Raw genomic sequence first — 25,304 nt, forward strand, 5'->3', positions numbered from 1 at the left:
CACACGCCCTAGAGCCTGTGCTCCGCACCTAGAGATGAGAAACCACAGAACAAGAAGCGCGTGCGCTGCGGCAAAGGCAGCCCCAGCTCCCCGCAACTAGAGAAAGCCTGAGCGCAGCAACCAAGACCCAGCACAAAAGAAAGTGTATATGAATGTAAAAAACAGCATTGATTTTCTTCCTTTTCTTGAAATAAAAACCTTCTTCTCCTACTTTACTAATGTTTTTCAAGTAGTTTTCATCAGTGATTTTGTACTTGGTTTCATCTTTGGCTTTATTCTTCACAGTTGTCAGTTTTCTGAAAACAGACCAAGAAAGCTTGATTTTATCTTTGCCCTTTCTGTCTTATTTTATTGACTTAGTCTGATTCTTTGTTTTTTCTTTTTGAGCAAAATCACCAACAAACATCTAGGTTTTTTTTCTTTGTTCTTTTTACCATAATGTTTCCTTTCTTTTTCTACACCTTTGATACTGTGTGATCTGGATGAAACCTGACTTTGGGATAACTAAAAATATCATATCTTTGATTTGACAGTTACAAACCCATATGAGCCTAGTATGCTGGGCTAGACTTTTTCCTTTCTCTGTCAATTTACAGACTCATGATGGAGTTCTCAAATTAAGAAATTCCAGTCTAAATGGACCTCTTTGGAATGATGATTAATTTCATCAGGTCCTGCTCTTTTTTAAGTGAATGGTCATATGCTGTATACATTTCTGATAATAATCAAGAAATTCCCAGATGTATAAACATTTTGGGTTTCACATTAATCTGTTACTGGCTCTTAACCTTTTTAAACCTGTCAGCAACTTACTCAGAGTATACAATCCTCCACCTTTTCCCACTAAGTACCAAAAATAGTTCATGTTGAGGAGGATAATAATGAAATTTTTCTGGAAAAGAATTGTTATACACTTACTAAATAGAAACCATGTACACAGAGACTATCTAGAGAGTCTCGTAAGTCAATATTTGGACACTCATTGACATTGAAAATGGGATTTTATAAGCCAATATCATTATTTTTTTACACCTCACACATGAAGGATAATATATATTATATATATTATATTTTGTGTGTGTGTGCATGTGCGCATGTGTGTGTAATTGTGTGCCTTTATGTTCTGTATGTTTGTATAAAATTATTTCCTTGAATTGAGACACCTCTCACATTCTTAGGTATAACATCACATGTAAATGACTGTTAAACACATAATTTATTAAACATACAATCTAAATTTTCCTTTGAAATTTTTATTTTCATTGACTTGAATGAAATATATGTAAATGTAATTTTTTCTTATGTTAACAATCTTATTGTCCAAAACTTAAAATATCTTAAAGCTCTAAGAATATTCAGCCATTATACACTTTAGGACTGAAAATGTTTTTCTTTTCCCAACCCTCCTTTACACTGTTCATATCTGAGCAATTGAATAATGGACTGTTGGTTATTTAATGTCTATTATTCATGATTTACTCTGTATAAATAAACTTGATGTATGCATGCTGCATGCTAAGTTGTGTCCAGCTCTGCAACTCTGTGGACTGTAGCCCCCAGGCTTCTCTGTCCATGGGGATTCTCCAGGCAAGAATACTGGAGTGGGTTGCCATGCCCTCCTCCAGGGGATCTTCCTGACCCAGGGAGCAAACCCACGTCTCTTATGTCTCCTGCATTGGCTAGTGAGTTCTTTACCATTAGCGCCACCTGGGAAGCCCTGAAAAAACTTGATATTTGTACTCTAATTTTATACCTTAATTCTCAGATCTTTGAAAAATAAATATGAATATTTATATTAGCCATTTTCCAATTAAGTAACATCCTTGAGAAGTAATTGATATAAACACTAGTTTACAAAAGGTTGCTGCTGCTGCTAAGTCACTTCAGTCATGTCCGACTCTGTGCGACCCCATAGACGGCAGCCCACCAGGCTCCCCCATCCCTGGGATTCTCCTCCAGGCAAGAACACTGGAGTGGGTTGCCATTTCCTTCTCCAATGCATGAAAGTGAAAAGTGAAAGTGAAGTCGCTCAGTCGTGTCCAACTCTTAGCTACCCCATGGACTGCAGCCTACCAGGCTCCTCCGTCCATGGGATTTTCCAGGCAAGAGTACTGGAGAGGGGTGCCATTGCCTTCTCCTTACAAAGGTTAGGCATATTTATAGAAATCAATATCAACTGTCTTGAAAACGCTATTTAATAAGTTAAATTTTCTATTAAAAAAGTAGAAAGCATGAAATGTACTGTACATTTGATCTGCAAAATAGATTTCTCTGTAGCTTTATTTAAACCATTTTTAAGTTCAGACCAAGACTAGTGCTTTGCAGCCATCACACAATATTGTTGGGACAAGAGATAACATGTCATGTTTCTCTCATGAATGCCCTTTCAGAGCCTGTTTCCTGAGCCGCTGTCCATTCAGAGTCATTCTGTACAATTCCTCAGAGCTCTATGGGAGAAGACTCAGGCAGGGGGTGCTCACAGCTTTGAAACAGCCATGATAGAGTCCACATTCCCACAGCAGAAGGTAAATGCTTCTTTCTTTGCACATGTTATTTTTAGCCAAGATTCAAGATGAAAGAGTTTGCTTTTTCTTAATGGTTCAATTTTTCCTATTCTTTCCTTTCCTTTCTTTTATTATTATCAGAAGACACTAAGTAATGATTTACATGTCATGCTATAGTGGATTCAGGACCTAGTGATATCAGTAGACAGAGTCACTGCCTTTTGAGGCTCCCAGACTGACATAATACAGCCCACTCAGAGCCACACAGAAACGGAAAACATTTTACAGATAGACAACTCTAGAATTGAAGAGGAAAGAGCAATTGGACTTTAGGTTCTTTGGGGCTTTTCATTTCTTCCCTGCATACTTCCTCTCATCACTTGACCCTCTGCTGTCACCACAGAGTTAAGAGAAGGACGACAAGATGAACAGGAAGGAAGAGAGCATGGTCAGGGTGAGAAAGAGCTCTGTTACGACAGGCATGGATGATGTGAGCTAGAGCATTTTAGGAGTGTGGAAATAGGGACATCTCTCTCAGGAAACAGTTGACCAAGACCTCCTGAACAGGCCATCAAACTGGGAAAGACCGGAAAGTGCAACCATGCCCACCCAGTCAATAGAGTGAAACTGGAAGTGGATGCTCACTGCTGTGATCACATTGAAAAGGGTCACAGGCCTAGGTATGGAGAATAATTGGAGGAAGCCTGACTGGAGACAGGAAGACTATGAAGGAAGTGATCACTGTAGTCAGGTAGGAAATGAAAGCCTGAACCGAAGTTGGAAGTTATAGGAAGAGGATGGATTCAAGAGGCAGTAAAGAAGCAGAATCAACAGGACTTGGTCCCTGATAAGGAAGATGGAAGAACCAAAAATGACTCCAGGTGTATCTATGGCCAATGGATAATGGCACCATCTTTAAAAAGTTGACCACAAAGGAAGCTGATGTGGAGGAAGAAGATAAATCATTCTGGTTTACACATTTTGACCACGAGTTGTTTGTGTAGATAACCAAGTGGTGATGGTCTTTGAATTACCAGTGTGGAACTTAGGAAGAAAGCCAGAACTGGAGATATTGGACTCGGGTGTCAAAGATAGCACTTGATGTCATGACAGTAAGTTGAATCACTCAGGGAGAACATGGCTAATGAGAATAGAAAATGGTTATTGATCTCTCCCTTCTCATATTCAGAGAACCTAATTATCCTTATTTTGCTTTCAAGAAAGCCCGGTAATAAGCATTGGATGCTTACTGATGAAACCAGAGATTCTAGGAGTGTATGATCTTGGTCTTTGTCCTTGTTTTACTATTAATAAGGGGAGCAAACATACTAATATTAAATAAACTCAAAGTATAAGTAACTAGCAAATTAATTTAAAAAAAACTGTTATATTGTGAAACAAACTCAATACCTCTTAAGTGCTAAAGGGTTGTGAAAAAAAGGGAAATGGTAGTAATTAGTCAAAAGTTTAGTTAGTATGGTATGTAAGACACTGAAACTACATTCTATTATTGCATCACTATTTTTGACTTTGGTTTAAGAATTAGATATGTAGTATGAAAAATAAAGGAAATCCCATAATTGCATCAATGCAAAGTAGAATGGAATTCTTTCCTTATTTCATGCAAATTTTAAACTATTGTATCATGTTTAAAGACAATGCCTCAAATTCTTAGCAATGTTTCTCTGTGAGCTGTATTTTAACTAGAGGGAACTAGTAAATTAAAACTTGGCAGGCAGCATCAAGTCCTAAGAGATTGGGAAAAAAAACTTGCCAAACAAGTTTTGTACATGCTCACAAGTATGCTTATTCATATTTCTTCTAGTTCATACCAATAAATATTCCTCTAGGGAACAATTAATTGTAGAACAAAATGTTTTAGAAATTTCAGAAGTTTTATAATTTGGTTTACTCATAAGTATTAGAAAAAAGCTTTGACATCTGGAATGTACATTATGTGGCAAGGTTATCAGCCCAGGTATTTCCCAATCAAATTGATTAGGAAATGGCAACCCACTCCAGTGTTCTTGCCTGGAGAATCCCAGGGACGTAGGAGCCTGGTGGGCTGCAGCCTATGGGGTCGCACAGAGTCAGACATGACTGAAGCGACTTAGCAGCAGTTATCTTTATTTTATGAAGTAGTCTTCTCATTAAATTCAAAACAGCTGTGAGAATGGTCCAACGTCTGCTTTCTTGGCACCACCTGTGCCAGTCTGTACTCATGCTAGTGATTTGAAAATTATGGGCAGGTGTTTATCTGTTGCTGTGATAGAATTACATTGCGGCCAACTAAATTCAGGTATACAAAGAAGGAAGAAACTTCTGAGAAAATACCTAAGTCTCTGGAATATTTGGCAAAACTAATACAGTTATGTAAAGTTTAAAAATAAAATAAAATTTAAAAAAAAAAGAAAAGAAAAAAGAAAAAAAAATTCTCTGGAGAGTTTGTTATTGAGAATTTTTAAAATAAAATCTTGGAATTTTAGAACTGAACATCAACAGTAAGATATCTATTAAATTGCAAACTTCTTGAAGGCAAGGATCGCACTGTTTTTACCATTATATTTCCAGAGTTACACAGTGCCTGACACATGGTTGCTGCTGCAGCTGCTAAGTCAGGCTCCCAATAAATAATAAGGACCAATTGAATAAGGCTTCCTAGGTGGTGCTAGCAGTAAAGAACCCACGTGCCAAGGCAGGAGATGCAGGAGACTGGCGAGTTACAGTCAATAGGATCACAAAGAGCCAGACATGACTGAAGTGACTTAGCACACATGCATGCACCAATTGGATAAATAAATAAATCCTATCACTTTCCAGATGTTGCAGTTGGAAGCATAGGGACTTGTTACAGATGACACAACTCGTCAGTGGCAGAGCAGGAGCACAAGCGTACACCATGGTGGCATGAGGGCCAACACCAATACTCTGGGTTTTCTCTACTCTGTGCTTGTAAGATTACAATTCCCTGCCTCTTGCAATAAGCCTTGGACATGTGACTTGCTTCAGCAAATGATATATAAAAAGGGATATGTATCACTCCAGGCTCCTCCATCCATGGAATTTTCCAGGCAAGAGTACTGGACTGGGTTGCCATTTCCTTCTCCAGGGAATCTTCCCAACCCAGGGATCGAACCCAGGTCTCCCACATTGCAGGCAGACGCTTTACCATCTGGGCCACCAGGGAAGCCCTGTATCACTCCAGTCAGAAGCTTTTAAGAACCACTTTGAAGAACCAGTGCTTGTCTCTTCATCTTGCCTCTCTTCCCCTACCATGGAGATTGCAGAAGCAAATGTTGATATTGACTGGTCAGAACGATGGCCACAGCCTGCAACTCCAAACTCCCACACAGAAGATGGCTTCTCTGGAGAGTTACCCAGAACCCCCTACACACGTGCGCACGCGCGCACACACACACACACACACACACACACTTTACATGAGCAAGGAACAACCTTCTGTTCTGTTAAAAACTATAGTTTTTATGTTTGTTATGGGTGTATAACGTACCTATCTTTACTAGTTATCTTGATTTTAAATAGTAATAAAAACATTTTTTTAAACCTGGATTAATGGAAAGATATGCTCTTCCCCTGGCTAGGAACACTGATTATGCAAATGGAAATTACTCTCAGATTATAAATATAATTTATTTCCAACCATAATAGCAACAGAATTTCTTCATGGAATTAGACAAACTGATCCTAAATTTGAGAATAAACAAAACAGTTCTGAAAAAGAACAGAGAGGAGAAAATTTTTTCTACTAGGAAATGAAAACTTATTGTAAAAGCACAATAAGATGAGGGGATGATTATTGCTACAGGGATAAATTAATAGTAAGGAATATAGAGTCCAGAGCTAGTTCCAAGAATATATGCATACTTGATAGATGATAGAAGGGAGATTTCCAATCAGTGAGGAGAAAATAAAGTATTTAAAAAGCAGTATAGGGATATGTCGGAGAAGGCAATGGCACCCCACTCCAGTACTCTTGCCTGGAAAATCCCATGGATGGAGGAGCCTGGAAGGCTGCAGTCCATGGGGTCGCTAAGAGTCGGACACGACTGAGCAACTTCACTTTCACTTTTCACTTTCATGCATTGGAGAAGGAAATGGCAACCCACTCCAGTGTTCTTGCCTGGAGAATCCCAGGGATGGGGGAGCCTGGTGGGCTGCCTTCTATGGGGTCGCACAGAGTCGGACACAATCGAAGTGACTTAGCAGCATAGGGATATGCGATTTTTCCAGATTGAAAAGATAAAATTCAATGCTGTCTCGACACTATCATGAATAAATTAACTCCAAATACAGCTCTAAATGGAATCAGTGAAACTTTACAACAATTAGACAAAAATAACAATGGTTGTCTTTATGACCTCAGGATAAAAGTTTAAGACCTAAGTAAACAGAGATCATAAAGGAAAAATGAATAGATTTGACTACATAAAAAGTTTAAATTTCTGTATGACAAATTATACCATAACAAAGTTAAAAGGCAAGCATAACAGCATAACCTGGGTGGGAGCAGTTATTTTAAAGACGTTTAACTGACACAAGCTCCCCTACACCTCAGCAAGGAAGAGACAACCAACCCAAGAGAAAACTGGGCAAGACACATGAACAGAAAGTTCAGTGAACAAAAACTCAAGTGGCCAAAACACCTAAGAAAAGATGTTTAGACTCACTGAAAGTCGTTGAAATAATTGATTTAAAATATTAAAAATGAAGTACCATTTTACAATGATCAGACTATCAAGAATAAAAAATTGTGGCAATAAGGTTTTGGCAAAGATATAAAAAGATAAGAATGTTCATACATGACATATGAGATTATGTACTTAAGTAAATATCAGGTAGATCTACTTAAAAAAGAAAAAGTAATTAAAAATACATAGCAATAATTAGATTCATAAATGACAGCTAGCTAACAAGGGGAATGAGTAACAAGGGGCGGTGTACACTTTCCAGAAGTGTTCATTGCATTTATAACTAATCAGAAAAAAATGCTATAGGCATTTCCCCCACAAAGGATTTCCCTTATCTAGTTAATTGACAAATCTGTTTCCTCACATATTTTTATGTCTTCTTTCTTCCCTTCTTTCTTCTTCCTTCCCTCTCACCTGCCCTCCCTCCCTCCTTCTCTCTTTCTCCCTCTCCTTCCTTCCTTTCTCTCTTTTTCTTTCTTTCAATGAGAGCATTTAAGTAAGAAATGCTCATTTCTTTCAACCAAACATGTAAAAATGTTATGTCCTAAGAGGGCTTAAGACAAATTTACCTTTACAATGTTTTTTAAAGGACAATCTGGCAGTAGCTGGTTATATTTTAAATTCATGTACCCTATTATCTTGAAATTCCATTTCTAGGTGCAACTCTCACATACTTGCACCAAGAGAACATGTCAATTAACAGAAGTAAACTGAACATTGCATCAAAAAATCAGGAACAATGCAAATGTTATCACTAGAAAGATGGAGAAAAATGTCATGGTATAGTCATGCTATACAGGAAGTGAAAGTGAATTCGATAGACATGAGCAGTAAAATGGAATAAATATTAAAAACATAATATTGATTTTTAATAAGCAAGTTGCAAAAGTATGACATGAATAGTATAATAGCTTGTGTAAATTTTTAAAACACACTAAGCAGTATTAGGCATTATTTATGGGTGCATATACTTGTGATAAAACTATAACAGCATATTTATAATCTCACAAAATTTGTGCTGGTGTTGTCTCTGGATAACGAGGAAGGGATGGGAAGGAGGGAAATGTTACTGGGAAGGAAATTAAGATCTCATGTAATTTTGTTTTTAAAAACTCAAAAGCAAAATATTAGCATTTGTTAAATTTGGCCTACAAGGTCATGGGTATTTGTTACATTATTCTTTGTACATGCCTTTCTTTCTTTCTTTCTTTCTCTCTTCCTTTGGATTAAACCTGTAAATAATGTCTAACAGTAGAGGATTGACAGATTTGACTGTAAAAATATGAGGTTTGTTAAAAAAATCTGTCTAGTAACTTGAAAATATGTGTAATAAATATGAAAGACAAGTTTAATATCCTTAAGATGCTATGAATTCATACAAATCAATAATCACTGAACCTAAGACGTGAGCAAATAACTCAAAGGAGACTCTAAGTGCGGAAAAAGTATTCAGCCTCATTAGTAGTCAGGATTTAAAAACTGAAGTTAAGATAACAGTACTCTTTTTAATCCATTTTTTAAAAGACAGTAATCAGTGCTGGCTAGAGTTAAGGGAGTTTAGATACTTTCACACATTTCTAGTCAGTGTATAAATTATTTCAACATTTCTAAATAGGCAATTTAGCAATGCAGGTCAAGAGTCTTAAAAATATTCATATCCTTTAACACAGTGATTCTACTTCTAGGAATCTGTTCTAAAAAATAATCTGAAATGTGTACAGAACTTAAGATACACACATCAAAAAAGTACTAGGGACTCATCTGTAGTAGCCTAAATGTCTACAAGTGTGCAAATGAAAGTGTTATATATGTATGCTATTAATATGTTTAATAGTACAATTAAGTATATTTTCTAATGTATAGCTTATATGATTAACATATAATTTACAATGTGTGACATAATAATATGTATGTCTAAAGATGGGACAAAGTAACATATAGACATCCATCTATATGGAAGAATATTAAGAAACCATGAAAAATCATGTTTACAAGAAACATTTAATGACATGAAACAATACTTTGTCGGATACCACATTGCAGGGTATAAAACTGTTTATATGAAGAAGATTATTTGGAGATTTACCCGTTAAGACAGCCAAAAGAAAACACCAGGCTCCTCTGTCCATGGGATTTTCCAGGCAAAAGTACTGGAATGGGTTGCCATTTCCTTCTCCAAAAGAAAACATAACAAGATGTATTAGAAGTGGTTATCTCTGGTGAATAGAATTAGCTATCTTCTATATTTTCTCTAACTGTCTATTTCTTTTACCAGCAAGGAAAAAATATTATTACAGAAGTATCCCCTTTTACTTATATTGCTTTATGTAAGGAAATGTAAATGAGCAGTTTATTTAAGAAATAAAGAAAATTCTATTTCACTAGGCAGGAACCAGCGATGCAGCATCATTGTATAGGTTGTGTCAAAGGTATTGGTCCTTAACTTTATAAGAAAGGAGGAAACGTTCATTTATGTTTTCAGTAAATAGAGTGCTTACAATTGCCACATAGACTGCTAGGTGCTGAAGAAAGATCAATGAATTTAAAAATACATAATCAAAGACAAGAAAATTCCATTTTAAGATAACCAACTCTCATTGTAAAATAAAGATTTTAGAGAAAGGGCAGAATTTATTTAAGAAATGAAGAGAATGGCCTCTGTGGAGGAACTAGAGATTCTATTAATAATTTCATTCCAGGGCACGTTTGCCTGGCTCTTCAGAGGGAGCGTTGCTCTGATTATCAGAGGACCAGACAGTTGACAAAGCTGATGGGGGGATTGTTGAAGGGCTGGAGTGTGAGAGAGGGGTCACTTTTATTGACACATATGTTCGAGTTCCCAAAGTATGGAGAAATTCCATATGCCATAACAATGAGGTCTCAAAACTATGCCCATTAAGGAAACAAAATAAAAAATAATAAAAAATTAAATGTACTGCTGAAATAAAATGTGCCCCATGCAGCTAACATTTGGAGATTTGTTTTCAGTCCACATTGCCACAAACACACTTGACAGTTCCCAGGGTGTCAAAGTATAAATAAAACCAAAGCTTCAATTCTGAGTGGCACAAAAAGAGACCTTCTGAAGCTCCCAAAGGCTTAGAGTTAGTGTTTTGAGTTACTGTGTTAACATAGTGCTTGAATAAATAAATACATAAGTAAGTAAATAAATAAGGAATGGACTTATTATATATAGACTGTAACTTCAAAATCTTACCAGAAATTCAGGTCTACATGGGTGATATAAGTGACATGTTCTCTAAGGAGAACAGTGTGAACCCAGATCTCTGAGAGAGGTTAGCTGTGTTGAACCTCCCTTTGGGAGAAAGCTAGATAATAATAGGGTAGATAGGAATTAGGTTTGAGATTTCAGAAGTCCAGATGGGGTTGGGGCCTCTTGGGCTTTTAGGCTATGAGTTCAGAACCAGAAAAACTTAAGCAGTATCTAAGAAGCAAAGGAACTTTATTTGGGGGAGGGTAGAGGGCTCCAAAATCACTGCAGATGGTGATTGCAGCCATGAAATTAAAAGATGCTTACTCCTTGGAAGGAAAGTTATGACCAACCTAGATAGCATATTCAAAAGCAGAGACATTACTTTGCCAACAAAGGTCCGTCTAGTCAAGGCTATGGTTTTTCCAGTGGTCATGTATGGATGTGAGAGTTGGACTGTGAAGAAAGCTGAGCGCCGAAGAATTGATGCTTTTGAACTGTGGTGTTGGAGAAGACTCTTGAGAGTCCCTTGGACTGCAAGGAGATCCAACCAGTCCATCCTAAAGGAGATCAGTCCTGGGTGTTCATTGGAAGAAATGATGCTAAAGCTGAAACTCCAGTACTTTGGCCACCCCATGCGAAGAGTTGACTCATTGGAAAAGACTCTGATGCTGGGAGGGATTGGGGGCAGGAGGAGAAGAGGATGACAGAGGATGAGATGGCTGGGTGACATCACTGACTCGATGGACATGAGTTTGAGTAAACTTCGGAAGTTGGTGATGGACAGGGAGGCCTGGCGTGCTGCGATTCATGGGGTCGCAAAGAGTCGGACACGACTGAGCGACTGAACTGAAGAAGCAAAGGGGAGGTAAAAAGATATAAAGAAAGTATGAATAGGTATCTATACAAAGAAGCCAGTGCATGCTCAGTCACTCAGTCTCATGCAACTCTTTGTAACCCTATGGACTGCAGCCTGCCAGGCTCTCTTGTCCATGGTATTCTCCAGGCAAGAACACTGGAGTGAGTTGCCATGCCCTCCTCCAGGGGAACTTCCTGACCCAGGTATTGAACCAGGGTCTCCTGCCTTGGCAGGTGGGTTCTTTATCACTTTGCCACCTGCGAAGCCAGAGCTAGTGGTAAATCCAGTGATTATCAAGTAAACTCCATGAGAATGCAAGTCCTGATAGGAAACCACAGGCCAGGGGACCAGGAAGGCAGATTGAGGGTGGAATGTGGATGCAGATGCAAAGTTGGGGAGATGGTGGGCTTTAAAACATAAGGTCTGGGATTTTAAAAGAAAGGGGAAAGTGGTTCCATGTAGGAAATGACATGAACAATAACATGGAAGAGACAAAAGATCACAGTCATATCATGGTAAATATGACTTAGGCTCATCCATTCAGTTAAAAATATTTTTTTGCAAATACCTGTTCTATGCCAAGCACTGTACAGAGACCGAAACTAAACAACCATGCACTGCCACATGGAGACAGGCAAAGCACAAGTAAACAAATACACAATTTCCACACTGGTAGGTACTACACAAACATAAATGCCTGAAGGAAGACATGAAGGACAAGGGCATTGGATGGATGATCAGGGAAGTCTTCTCTGAGCTGGTGACAGAGATGTCCTTGTAAAGAGAGCCTATTTGCACAAAGACTTTAAGATTTAAAAAAAAAAGAAAAAAATCACAAACCAACACACACAAAAAAGAGGAAGAATTTAAAAAGAAAGCCAAAACCTTGGCATATTAGAGCATTCTCCTCCAAGTTTAAATCACATTCCATCAGAAAAATATATTTGAGAGACTTCCCTCATGGTCCAGTGGTTAAGAATCCACCTTGCAATGCAGTGGATGCAGGTTCAATCCATCCCTGGTCAGGGAACTAAGATCCCACATGCTTCAGAGAGACTAAGCCCACTCACTGCAAACAAGAGAGTCTGTGCGACCACACGAAAGATTCCACATAACATAATGAAGATCCCATATGCCACAACTGAGACCCGACACAGCTAAAGAAAGAAAGAAAAAAATTTTTGAGCAAGCACCCTCCATGCTTATTTTTATTTACTTAAAAATTATATTCATGTATTCATTGGGCTTCCCAGGTGGCTCAGTGGTAAGGAACTGGCCTGCCAACAGGAGATGGGTTTCATCCCTGGGTCGGAAAGATCCCCTGGAGAGAAGGAAATGGTAACCCACTCCCTGTATTCTTGCCTGGGAAATCCAATGGACAGAGGAGCCTGGTGGGCTACAGCTTATGGGGTCACAAAAGAGTTAGGCACAACTTAGCAACTAAACAACAACAAATTACACTCATTATTTCCATTAGAAAGTATACTCAAAAGTAGAAATTGTAAAAGGAAGAAATGAAAAAGAAAATGGAAATTCTGTTTTCTCCTTCCCACATAGCAGGAAAGGTCGTGCACATGTGGGAGTCAATTTCCTCCCATTCCACAGCGTTGGAAGAAGTGTAAGGGTCGGGGGGAGCCAAGTAAATAAAAAGAGAGTGAAGATTAATGGGTTGAGAGTTGGTCTGGGGGCTTTACCACTGGCCTTCTAAGCTATGGCAAGGAGTTTAGATTTTATTGCAGTCTGTGGGAAGTCACCCAAGAGCTTTGAGCAGCAGATATTACCCAGCTTTTCTTCGAAAGATCACTCAGTGTGCTGTGTGGAGACTAGATCAGATCAGAAAAGGGCAAAAGTAAAATCATGGCGATCATGAGGGAAACTATTACTAATCCAGATGAGAGAAAAAGAGTAGTTAAAACTGAGATGGTCTTGGGAGGGATAGAAATAAATGACACATTTAATATAAATTTTGAAGGTAAATGAGTCAGGTATAAAGGCTGGGGAGACTTTTGAAACCTTACATTTCAAATGCCTGTGAGACGTTCCAGTGGAATTGTTTAGTGGGCAAATGGGAAAGTGGTTTAGGCCAGAAATATAAATGAAGGTATGGTTGGCACAGAGATGATGAAAGCCATGAGAAGAGTAAAACCATCTGGGATGAGAACACAGAAAGGAAAAGGATCCTATTCAGGACGAAGTCCAGAGAACAGCCAAGAAACAAAAGAAACACAGAAAACTTAGAGGTCACTGCTCTCAAGAGAGAGTCCAAGAAAGAGAGAAAAGGGAATTGGGTGGAATTTGGCAACCAGATCAAGGAAGGTAAGTACAGATAAGCATCCATCCAAATTGGCAACTTAGAGCAGTTTTAATGGAGTTTTAAGAATAGGGTTCAAACGGGAGTCGGTTGAAAATTGAGAAGTGAAGAATGAGGAAGGAGGCATATTAATAGAACATGTAGGGAGCTGTTTTAAAAGTAAGGTGCTGCATGGGTTGGTGATGGAGCAAGTCTGGAAATGGAATGGAAGATTCAAATGGAAACTTCCAGAGCACACTTGTAAGTTGTTGGGATGAAGCAACAGAGAGGGAGAGAAAGATGAGTAGGAGAGGGAACGAAGCTGCACACAGACCCAGGCCCGTCAGTGGATTTGGTGCCAGGATGATGAGTGAGTTCTTTCTTACGGCCTTTCATCTTTTTCAAGGAAATAAGAGGTGAGGCCATCAACTGAGAGTGGAGTTGGGGAAGAAAGAGTGGAATGTAGGAGATGTGGGGAAAGAAAAATCTCAAATGAAATTCTCACAGAAAGGAGACAAGATCTTAACTACAGAAAAATGGCTGGACTGTCTGGCAACAAAGAAAATCCATTTGGCTTCAGAGATGATAGATTTAAGTTAAAACAGACAGATGATTTCCCCAACAGTGATCAGCTGTTCAGGGGCTAAATTCATCCACCCTTGGACGTTTGTCTTTTGGTTGAGTGTTAATGAGATGGTGAAAAATTTCAAGGTAGGGTGGATCTGTATTTGAGAAGATGGGGGGTAAACATGCAGACCCAAAGAAAAGATTTAAAATGCTAAGAGGAAGGGTCTACACCTAGGAGACTCCATTTGAGAGATAGAAAGATTGTCTTTAGAGCCCAGAAAAAAAGCAGTTATTTTCTTCATGCATGCATGCTTGCTAAGTCACTTTAGTTGTGTCTCTTTGCAACTCTTGGACTGCAGCCCGCCAGGCTCCTCTGTCCATGGGATTTTCCATGCAAGAATACTGGAGTGGGTTGCCATACCCTCCTCCAGGGGATCTTCCTGACCCAGGGATCAAACGCCTATCTCTTATGTCTTCTGCCTTATCAGGTGTGTTCTTTACAGCTGGCTCCATCTGGGAAGCCCAGTGTTCTATTCTTCCCCTTGGGAACAAGGGCATAAGCTCATCCATGAGCTCCTTGCCAAGGTGAAGGCAGGCAAACAGTGGCTGAGAGGCCAGATGAGGCCGATTGTGACCCTGTCCATGTTTACACCATGCTCTGTGCATAAGGCTTGTGACACTAGGAAGCACTGGGAGAGTATTAGCTTAAACATGAGATAAATTTTTATTGCAGTTTATCTAGTATCAGTGGACTCACATTCTTCCACTATAGCCATGTAATAGTTCACCTGGGATTAATGCGATGAATTATAAGAGGAGAGGCTTAAAGGCAAACAGACCCCTTAAGCACTGACACGTCCTCTCGAACTTTTACAAGTAGGACTTTTATTGATGCCTTAGGACCACTGAGTTTGGAAATCCAGCCAAATTCTAAACTTTGCCCTCTTAAATACTGTCTCTACCTTCATTTGGATTCATTTTTTCCCCTTAACAGCTGTACGTTATAACAATCTAGTTGAGCCCCAATTCCATACATACCAACTCATTATATTAAGCGATTGTACCATTTTGTAAACACATTAAACCTAAGTGACAGTTCCATTCACTATTTAAAAACTAGAAAATCATTACCCTTACACTTGGCTAGTTAATACACACTATCACTATCTCCCTAACCACCATCCACATATACTGTGCTTATGTCGTACTTAAGCTTTTTTTAAAGAAATTAAAATCAGCGTAAATATTTCCTGGGTTTAGTTTGAATCCTGGCTGATCACATGTATTGTGTTTCCTTCGTGTTTCACAAGCCAGACTATCCTGTAATGAAGCATGTCAACTTTACTACTGTTGTGAGCATTCCTTCACAGCCAGCCAGATGTTCTGCATCAGTCAAGGAAATTAAAAAAATAAAAGAAACCTTCAGAAAATAGTTAACAAAATAACTCTATTCCTAGGGGGACAGAGGTATGCAGTCCCTCCAAATTGTCTGTTCTAATGCAATAGTGGTTTAGTTTCTTTTCTTAAATAACCAGTGCACGAGTACAGTCTTTGTCTTTTCTGTTCCATGCTGTCATGGATATTGTGCCTACAGACACTGGGCGCTGAGCTAGCAGGAAAAACAGCACCAAGCAAAGTGGAAGCATGGTCATTTGAAGCTCAGGATCTGGGTTTGAATCCTGGCTCCAGCACTTGTCAGTTATTTTATCTAAGTCCTCTCCGCCTTATCTTCTTTACCTGCAAAGTGCAGGAAACACCAGTACTCAGTTCACTGGGGTTTTGTAAGTTTTGGGAGACATAATACAAGTAAAATCCTTGAACAGTGATTGAGACATAGTGAGAGGTCAATAAACAGAAACTAGTATTATCTTACTGTACTTCCTCTGCAAGACCTCTCTCAGCAAAATGAATAACAAAGCTTTCATCTTTTGAAAATGAGCTTTAATTTTGCAAAAGTCAAAAATGTATCCAGGCCTCGGTCTGTTGTAAAAGGAGACTTGTTTTTGTTCAGTCACTAAGTCGTGTCTGATGACACCGTGGACTGCAGCACACTAGGCTTCTCTGTCTTTCACTATCTCCTGGAGTCAAACTTATGTCCATTGAGTTGGTGATGCCATCCAACCATCTCCTCCTGTATCGCCCTCTCCTCCTGGCCTCAATCTTTCCCAGCATCAAGGTCTTTTCCAATGAGTCAGCTCTTTGCATCAGGTGGCCAAAGTATTGGAGCTTCAGCTTCATCAGTCCTTCCAATGAATATTCAGGGTTGATTTCCTTTAAGATTGACTGGTTTCATCTCCATGGAGTCCGAGGGACTTTCAAGAGTCTTCTTCAGCACCACAGTTCGAAAGCATCAATTGTTTGGCACTCAGCCTTTTTTATAATCCAGCTCTCACATCCATAGATTTGGGGCTTCTCCAGTGGCTCCGTGGTAAAGAATCTGCCTACAATGCAGGAGTTGCAGGAGATGCAAGCTGGACCAGCTTTCTTATGGTCTAGCTCTCATATCCGTACATGACTACTGGAAAAACCATGGCTTTCACTATACGAAACTTTGTCAGCAAAGTGATGTCTCTGCTTTATAATATGCTGTCTAGGTTGGTCATAGCTTTTCTTCCAAGGAGCAAGTGTCTTTTAATTTCATGGCTGAAGTCACCATCTGCAGTGATTTTGGAGCCCAAGAAAATAAAATCTGCCACTTTTTCCACTCTTTCCCCATCTATTTGCCATGAAGTGATGGGACCAGATGCCATGATCTTAGTTTTTCAAATGTTGAGTTTTTAGCCAATTTAAAAAGGAGACTACTCAAACTTAATAATAGTTTCCAAGTTAAAAGCTGGGAAATTACTAAAGTAATGAAACCTTTTTTTGTGAGGTTCATGAATACACTCTAAAAACAGTTCCAAAACATACTCTAAAAATGTTTAGAGCAGTGGCTGTGTCACTAAGATGTGAGTTGTCATCCAAGTTTGAGATTCATTTCTAGATTAAATTCTGGGACTTTTTAATGTAAAAAAATCATAGCAATTTAGATACCTTAACACTAGACATATCAAGAAAGAAGAATCAGTGGCCCTATTGGCTTTTTTTGTTTTTTAAGTAAAGTTGCATGTAGATTGGCAAACTTTTAAGTCTAACACATTACTCTCTTCTCCTTAGAGATCACAGACTGGAGTAATCTTCGTTTTGTGCTCTTAATGGATACCAGTCTGAGGGGAAGGAGCCTTTTTTTAAGTCCTCTGCTAAATACAATCCAAAGTATCATTTGATGCTTCATTCCAGGATCTAGTAAAAATCCTTGTACAAGGTAAATCCTTGGTTAATACCCCTTGTAGCCAACCCAACTGCTCACATTTCCCATGAGCCCCTTTCTTCATGGTTTTTCCCCAGAGCTAAACACCCTGATTCCAAGGCTGGTTTCACTAATTCTCAGACCTCAGTGCCTCAGACTTGGGAGCTTGGGAGCTTGCAGGTTCCTGGGGCCTCCACAGGTCTTGCAAGGGATACTTGCTGAGTGGGCCTGGGACTCTGCATTTTAGACACATGATCCAGGAGATTCAGAGGCAGGACACCCCACCATGTACTCTTACAGCAACACCAGAAAAGAGGCAAAGGCAACTGGAATCCAGTTGCCTTGGCTTGAATCACATCTCTACCACCAACATGCTCTGGGAATCTGTGCAAATTGGTTAACCGCCCTAAAATTCACTCGCCTCATAGGATTGCTGCTGCTGCTACTGCTGCTGCTGCTCCTAAGTCGCCTCAGTCGTGTCCGACTCTGTGCAACCCATAGACAGCAGCTAGGAAGGGAAAATGAGATGATGCGTTTAGTTAGTTAAGCACCCAGCAGAGCAGTGGCACAGAGTAAGTGCTCCATAAACAGCACCTATGAAACCATGACTTCATTCACTTCCAGACGGTGGTTAAATCACCTGTTTAGTTTCCTCTTTTTGGATTTGTAACAATTTAGATATATATATGGCTCTGCTTTACATTTTTTCCGTTTTCACCCCTTTCATAAGAACTGAGTGCTATGGTCTATGTCTGAGCAGGGCTCAGATACCTCATTATAAACCTGTGTGTGTCTAATTACTCCCTAAATGGGCACACCTCACTGCACCCTTTAATCTCAGCGTCTCATTAGAGTGCTCCATTTGCCACCTTGTTATTTTGCATCTCTTCACCCAGGTCCTCTTTTTTTTTTTTCTGTTTCTCCTTTCATTCCTCACGTCTTCTTACACCCATTTCTTTATTCATAGTATTAAATCCCTCCTTTTATGCTTGTCATTATTACCTCCTTTCTGCACAGCTCATTACATCCCTCCATCTGTGAACCTCATTATGCCATTTCATTTTTATCTCATTACTCCCTCATCATGCACATACTATTAGTTCCTCCATTCATGCATGGCACTGCATTCTTTCTCTCTGCTTCTTATCACAACCTGCCCTTTCTACCCTCCCCCATTTAATGCTTCCATTTATAAATCACATTACATCCCCCCAAATGCCTTTATCTTTACACCCAATCATTTATGCATCTCATTACACCACTGCCCAGGCACATTTCTATGTGCATTTCTATTTGTACATCTCATTATGGCTCCATCAGACACGCACATGTCATTACCTGCCTCCCCTTTCAGATGTTCACATTGCATTGCATCTTTTTATGTTTGCATCTCATTACACCCTATACTCCTAGGTTTGACAACAAGCTAACAAAAACAGACAGATAAATATGTTACTTGCTTTTAGAAAATGAAATATGTTTTTCAGGCACCTAACATCAATGTTCTTTTAAAAGCCATTCATTTCAAAAAGATTTACATATATTTATCTAGCTAAGAGGCAAAAAACACTGTTTTATATCCATAAAAAGGAGCTTATCTTACTTTGTTCATATCATCATCATTATCACTACTTTGTATTATTTCTCTACAGTTTACAAAGTAGCGGAATTACCCTGAATTGATTTGTGGCAACAGCTCGCTGAAGGAAGCAGCTTAAGGATCACAGTCATTGTACAGACTGAGAAGTACATAGAAAGAGCCTAGAAATTAACATATTTCCCAAGAATTGCCAGTGAATGACAGTAGTAGGGCTCAAACTCAGATCTTCTGACTCCAAAACCTGCATTCTTTATACCATCCCGCTGTGCAGAAAAGAACCTTATTTCTAAGTTTCACTTCTGTCATTTAATCCATTCGGTGATTTAGATTTGGTTTGTTTTCTAAAACAAAAGAGTAGAACCTGTTTCAAGCACTTTGCATTTCATGTCTTTGTCTCTGAGTTTGAAGAGCTAGATTAAAAGAAGTCTTCATGTGGAGCCCCCCCAACAAGAATGGATGCAAAATATCAGGAGAAATAGATGGTCCTTTAACAACCTTCACCACCAAGGCCAGCCTCACACATGCTAGATGAGGAGATCCCTCTATGAGGAATTTGAGGGGTACCAAGGAATCTCCCCCACACATGCAGAACCTTTCTTCCTCACAGATTCTAATCCCTACCAGTCTCTTTGATTCACTGAACTGTGTTCTCTGCCTCACTTTTATTTGTTATTAAGTTATGAAATAATTGACATTCAGGGAAACACAGAAAGATGATATCCATTCCCACCACAAGATAGAAGAGATGTTTGCATTTCCTTCCATATTTACTTTAAATATTTTCCTTTATGAAAAGGAAATACTGCAAATACTCTCCTGAGGTTTGTGTGTATTAATTCCATGGTGCCTCAGATGGTAAAGAAGACACCTGCAGTGCAGGAGACCAGGGTTCGATCCACACGTTAGGAAGATCCTCTGGAGAAGGGAATGGCAATCCACTCCAGTATTCTTGCTGGAAGAATCCCACGGACAGAGGAGCCTGGCAGGCTACAGTCCATAGAGTTGCAAAGAGTTGGATACAACTAAGCACATTGTTTTTTAATTTTACCATATGCATTTATCTTTTGCAATATGTTATTTATGTCTTGAAACTATATCTGTTCATACATGTAGATCTAGCTCATTCCTTTTAACATCTGTGGAATTTTTCATTGTGTAAAGAGACCAGAGTTTGCTTTATCCCTTTCTCTACTGAGGGATAATTCAACTGGGTAGTTCAACTTATCATGGCTGCCTTGATCTCTACTACTTCACCAATGCTTAGCACTGTGCTGTATCTGTTGAAAGACAAACGGAGACATCTAAAGTTTCCATATCATGGGAAGCAATGCCTTCTCATTAAGTCCATGATAGAGTCAGTTTTATCTCTTTCATCACTGCTCCAAGTAGTAAAGTGAAAATAAAAGTGAAAGTCACTCAATCGTGTCCGACTCTTTGTGACTCCATGGACTGTCCATGGAATTCTCTAGGCCAGAATACTGGAGTGGGTAGCCTTTCCCTTCTCCAAGGGATCTTCCCAACCCAGGGATTGAACCCAGGTCTCTTGCATTGCAGGCAGATTCTCTACCAGCTGAGCCACAAGGGAAGCCCCCAAGTAGTAAACATATCAACAAAATGATCATTCTTAAAGTAAAACTAGACCCTGGTCAAATGTCGATATGCATTGTTGTTGTTCCGTTGCTAAGTTGTGTCTGACTCTGCGACTCCATGGACTACAGCACACCAGGCTTCCCTGTCCTTCACCATCTCCCAGAGCTTGGTCAGACTCATGTCCACTGAGTCGGTGATGCCATCCAACCATCTCATTCTCTGATATGCATTTAGCCTATTAAAATAATTGTACCTAGAAAGGGTGATCTGATCCCCAGAAAGTGGAATGCCTTCGATGACAGCAGCATGTAAAGATAGAGAAAAATACAGTGTTTTCTGCAGAAGTGTGGTTGATTTTCCCTATGGTTTAAGAAGCAGTGGTTTAAGAAGTTACTGGAGACTATGCCAGCCCCTTTTGCAATCAAACCATGATGACTGTGGTCACCACAAGCATGGCCTATTTCATGCATGAGAAAGGGCTGTTGGATGGTAATTTCTCAAAAAACTTCAGAGTGTAGAAAGACCTTCCATTGTGATGTGGAAAAGGAATTCTTCATACTGTGCTGGTGGGAATGTAAACGGGACAGCCAACCTGAAGAGCAGTTTATCAGAACCTAGTGAAATTAAAGATATGTATAACGTTAACTTTTTAATATCTCGTGAAAACAAGGTTTGTGGAGCAGAGATTATTATTTATAGCAAATAACCTCACAGGTTCTCCTTTGCCTCCGTTTTTTACCCTCATGCAACATGATGAAAACCAAAAGTCATCCTACACATAGCAGGGTCTGTATTATAGGTAAAAGGAAAGGAAAATATTAGTCACTGAGTCATGTCCAACTCTTTGCGACTCCATGGACTGTAGCTCACCAGGCTCCTCTGTCTATGGGATTCTCCAGGCAAGAATACTGCAGTGGGTTGCCATTTCCTTTTCCAGGGGATCTTCCCAAACCAAGGATCAAACTCAAGCCTCCTGCATTGCAGGCAGATTCTTTACTGTCTGAGCTACCAGGGTATTGTAGGTAAAGAACCTGAAAATATTAATCTGGATATTTGTATAAGAGAGGAACAGCACCTCCACTCTTCTGAAAGAAAGAGAGAAAAATCTTTGCTCCTTGGAAAGGATTCTGGGTTCTTACTCTTACCTTTTGGAATGAAGATAAATTGTTCCAGTAGAGTGAGACTTGTGTCTCCAGCTTGATAAACCGGGAATGTCTCCAAATCCTGGGTCTTATCCCCACCTTGAAATGTGAACATACACATATGTCTGGGAAGATAAGTCTCTCTGGATAGTCTTTCACTTTCTGATTAGTTATGAATTAACTTCTGAAGCTTGTCCTTTTAGCCCAGGTCCTAAGTTTCAGTAAAAATTTTCTCAGAAAGCCCAAACTGTGCAGAACCATAAAAATGTTTTCTCTGTATTCTTACATATGCCCTATAATCCAGCAATTTCACTCCTAAACGATTACCTCATAAAAATTCTTGCTCATGTCCACAAGGAGGCAGGTATGATGAGAATATTCATTACTGCATGGTCTGTCTAGGTGCAGAGATAGAGGCACCCTTGATGCCCATTCCTAGGAGAATGGTGAGATAAAATGTGGAGGATGGTGAAGATGTACTAGGAAATCACATTGCAGCAGTAGAGGCAACAAACTAAATACACATACAAACCATGTAGAGATCTTGAGTGAAGCAAATGAAAAATAGAATGTAGTCTACAGCATAATGTGTTTGTGAAAATGTCAAATACCTTAAACATCGCTACCTATTTTTCAGGAATACATATCTATTTAAAGACATATATCAAACTCCCAAGAGTGAGAACTTCTATAAAGTGGAGGAGGGAGTAGCAGTCTAAGAATGAGAGAGTATCAGGGATAAAGGAGGAAATTTTTTTTTAATGTATTTGTTTATTTGATTGCACTGGGTCTTAGCTGTGTCATGTAGAATCTAGTTTCCTGACCAGGGATCAAACTCAGGTCCCTTGCATTGGAAACACAGTCTTAGCCACTGGACCACCAAGGAAGTCCTTGAAGGAGGAAAATTAAGACGACAGAAGGACCTCGTGCCCCAACAAAATAACATACAGAGCTGAGGAGTATGGTTATCTCACTGCTGCTGCTAAGTCACTTCAGTCGTGTCCGACTCTGTGTGACCCCACAGACGGCAGCCCACCAGGCTCCCCCATCCCTGGGATTCTCCAGGCAAGAACACTGGAGTAGGTTGCCATTTCCTCCTCCAATGCATGAAAGTGAAAAGTGGAAGTGAAGTCACTCAGTTGTGTCCGACCCTTAGCAAACCCATGGACTGCAGCCTACCAGGCTCCTCCACCCATTTGATTTTCCAGGCAAGAGTACTGGCATGGGTTGCCATTACCTTCTCCAGTTATCTCACTAACGGATTCCAAATGAGGAAAAAGAAAGCCTGCCCAATGAGTTTTTCCACATCAGCACCCTCTGTGGTCTGGTACCACATAGTAATACATAGTAGTCCTAGATGCTCAGTAAGTAGTCGTTAAATACAGGTGGCAACCATTGATTAGGAAAAAAAAGTAAATAACTGTAATTTTTTGCTTTCCAGTATGAAAGGAGATTCCGTGGGAAAGTGGGCTGTCATTGATAATAGTTCTAGTGATTACGTTCGCTCTGACACTCTAGATATGCCAACGTTTTCTTGACACTTGAACAGTCGTAGTCTTTTGCCCTTGCTTTCACTCTGGTAACAGATACTTTGCCTTTAATGGACTAAAGTTTAAAAGAAATTGGATCCTTAAATAAATTAATTATGGGTTTATCAAACATTTATGAAGCCTCTTCACCCAGTTTGCCACCTTTATTTTGACTCAGTCCATATGCTTATATTTACTTTTCTATAAAAGTTTACTTTATTTAAACTCTTGTCATGTTTACTGCCATCTTTCTGTAGTTTAAAAAAAAATCACTTTTTACAGTCATTAGATGAGTGTGAAAATTTGACTTTTTGAATCAAAACAAATATCCTATCATATTTATTGGTTCTTGAATGAAAGAATTCTTTAAAAAAAAAAAAAAAAAAAAAAACTCTCTTAAATAAATCAAACATGAATGCTTTCTTCCAGCCACTTTAAGCCAGAACCATACAACTGTCACTACTTGCTAGGAAACAGTTCAGTTCTTCCCAACACTCTGGGATTCAAAAAATAAGAAGAAAGTCAAGTCTGTTTCATGATCTATAGTAATAGGAAAAAGCTTGCCACTTTGACCTCAAATACTCATGTGTACTTAGAGTTCTTTTCCTAATCGGGGGTGAAAAAAGGAGAGACGATGGGACATAGCACATATGGGACATCCATGTGGAATACTGGAACACACTATGAGCTCTTCAAGGTCAGCACCCTTGCTGCCTCTGCTCAGTCTGTGTTCCAGACATTGCACACCTCCCTCCCCATGCATGCAACCTCCTGCCAAGTCTCAAATGAGTCCCAACAAGTTCAGCATTCATGCCTCAACTCTTCCTTCCATATTGCAAAATTTGGAATAAAAAAGTCTCTGATTATCAGGAATGAAATTTTTACTCTTGCAACCAGATTGTGTATTTTGTCATATGAAACCAAAGTATTGTGGAAAAGTATGAACATATGCATATGAGGATTGACAAATTCCTCAAATACCAATTAATGGAGATGAATCAGCCATCCTTGCATCTATTCCCAGGGGTGTAGGATTAATTTCCCAGTCAGTGCACGTCAGAATAACTTGCGGAGCTTGTTTAGAAATGCACGTTACCAGGCCCAAACTCAGACTTATAAGGTTAAGTTTCAGAGGCAGACCTGTATCTGATGTTTGTAACAGTTTTCCCAGGGATTCCTGATGCCAATACCTCCTGAGAACTGGAGATCCAGAAAAGCTGAAGGTCTTGAAAACAAGCAGTCAACATGCAATATTGATGGATTCAGGCATTCTCCTTCAGTTACTACATTTTATTCTAAAAGCTTGTTTTATAATATTAGATAAAATGAATTCCTATAATATGCATAGTTGTTGTTCAGTCACTCAGTCATCTCCCACTCTTTGAGACCCATTGTACTACAGCATGCCAGGCTTCCATGTCCTTCACTATCTCCCAGAGTTTGCTCAAACTCATGTCCATTGAGTTGGTGATGCCATCCAACCACCTCCTCCTCCTGTCACTCCCTTCTCCTCCTGCCCTCAATCTTTCCCAGCAAGAGAGTCTTCCAATGAGTTGGCTCTTTGCATCAGCTGGCCAAAGTATTGGAGCTTTAGCTTCAGCATCAGTCCTTCCAATCAATACTCAGGGTTGATTTCATTTAGGATTGACTGGTTTGATCTCCTTGCTGTCCAGGTGATTCTCAAGAGTTTTCTCCAACACCACAGTTTGAAAGCATCAGTTCTTCCACACTCAGCCTTGTTTATGGTCCAACTCTCATCCATACATGACTGGAAAAACCACATTTTTGACTAGACAGACCTTTGTTGGCAAATTGATGTCTCTTTTTATAAATACACAGTCTAGGTTTGTCATAGCTTTTCTTCAAGGACCAAGTGTCTTTTAATATGCATAGAGATAATAAAAATAATACTTATTTTTAAAATAAGTATTTCTAAAAGGGCTTAATGGTCATGCTGAATAGACATGAAAATTGAAAATCTAAATGCTACTGTTGATATGTTTCTTAACTAACA

The 25,304-nt window shown here is 39.3% G+C and overlaps 1 protein-coding gene across 1 annotated transcript in view; it reads left to right on the forward strand.

Moving 5' to 3' along the window:
• Positions 1-25,304, forward strand: part of VEPH1 (ventricular zone expressed PH domain containing 1) — a 258,723-nt gene that overhangs the window by 205,871 nt on the left and 27,548 nt on the right. Inside the window, exon 10 of the mRNA XM_055569246.1 lies at positions 2,391-2,525. Coding sequence (XP_055425221.1) covers positions 2,391-2,525 — 135 coding nt within the window. The remainder of the gene's footprint in view (positions 1-2,390; positions 2,526-25,304) is intronic.

Source organism: Bubalus kerabau, chromosome 2 (assembly GCF_029407905.1).
Source record: "Bubalus kerabau isolate K-KA32 ecotype Philippines breed swamp buffalo chromosome 2, PCC_UOA_SB_1v2, whole genome shotgun sequence".
Classification (NCBI taxonomy): domain Eukaryota; kingdom Metazoa; phylum Chordata; class Mammalia; order Artiodactyla; family Bovidae; genus Bubalus; species Bubalus kerabau.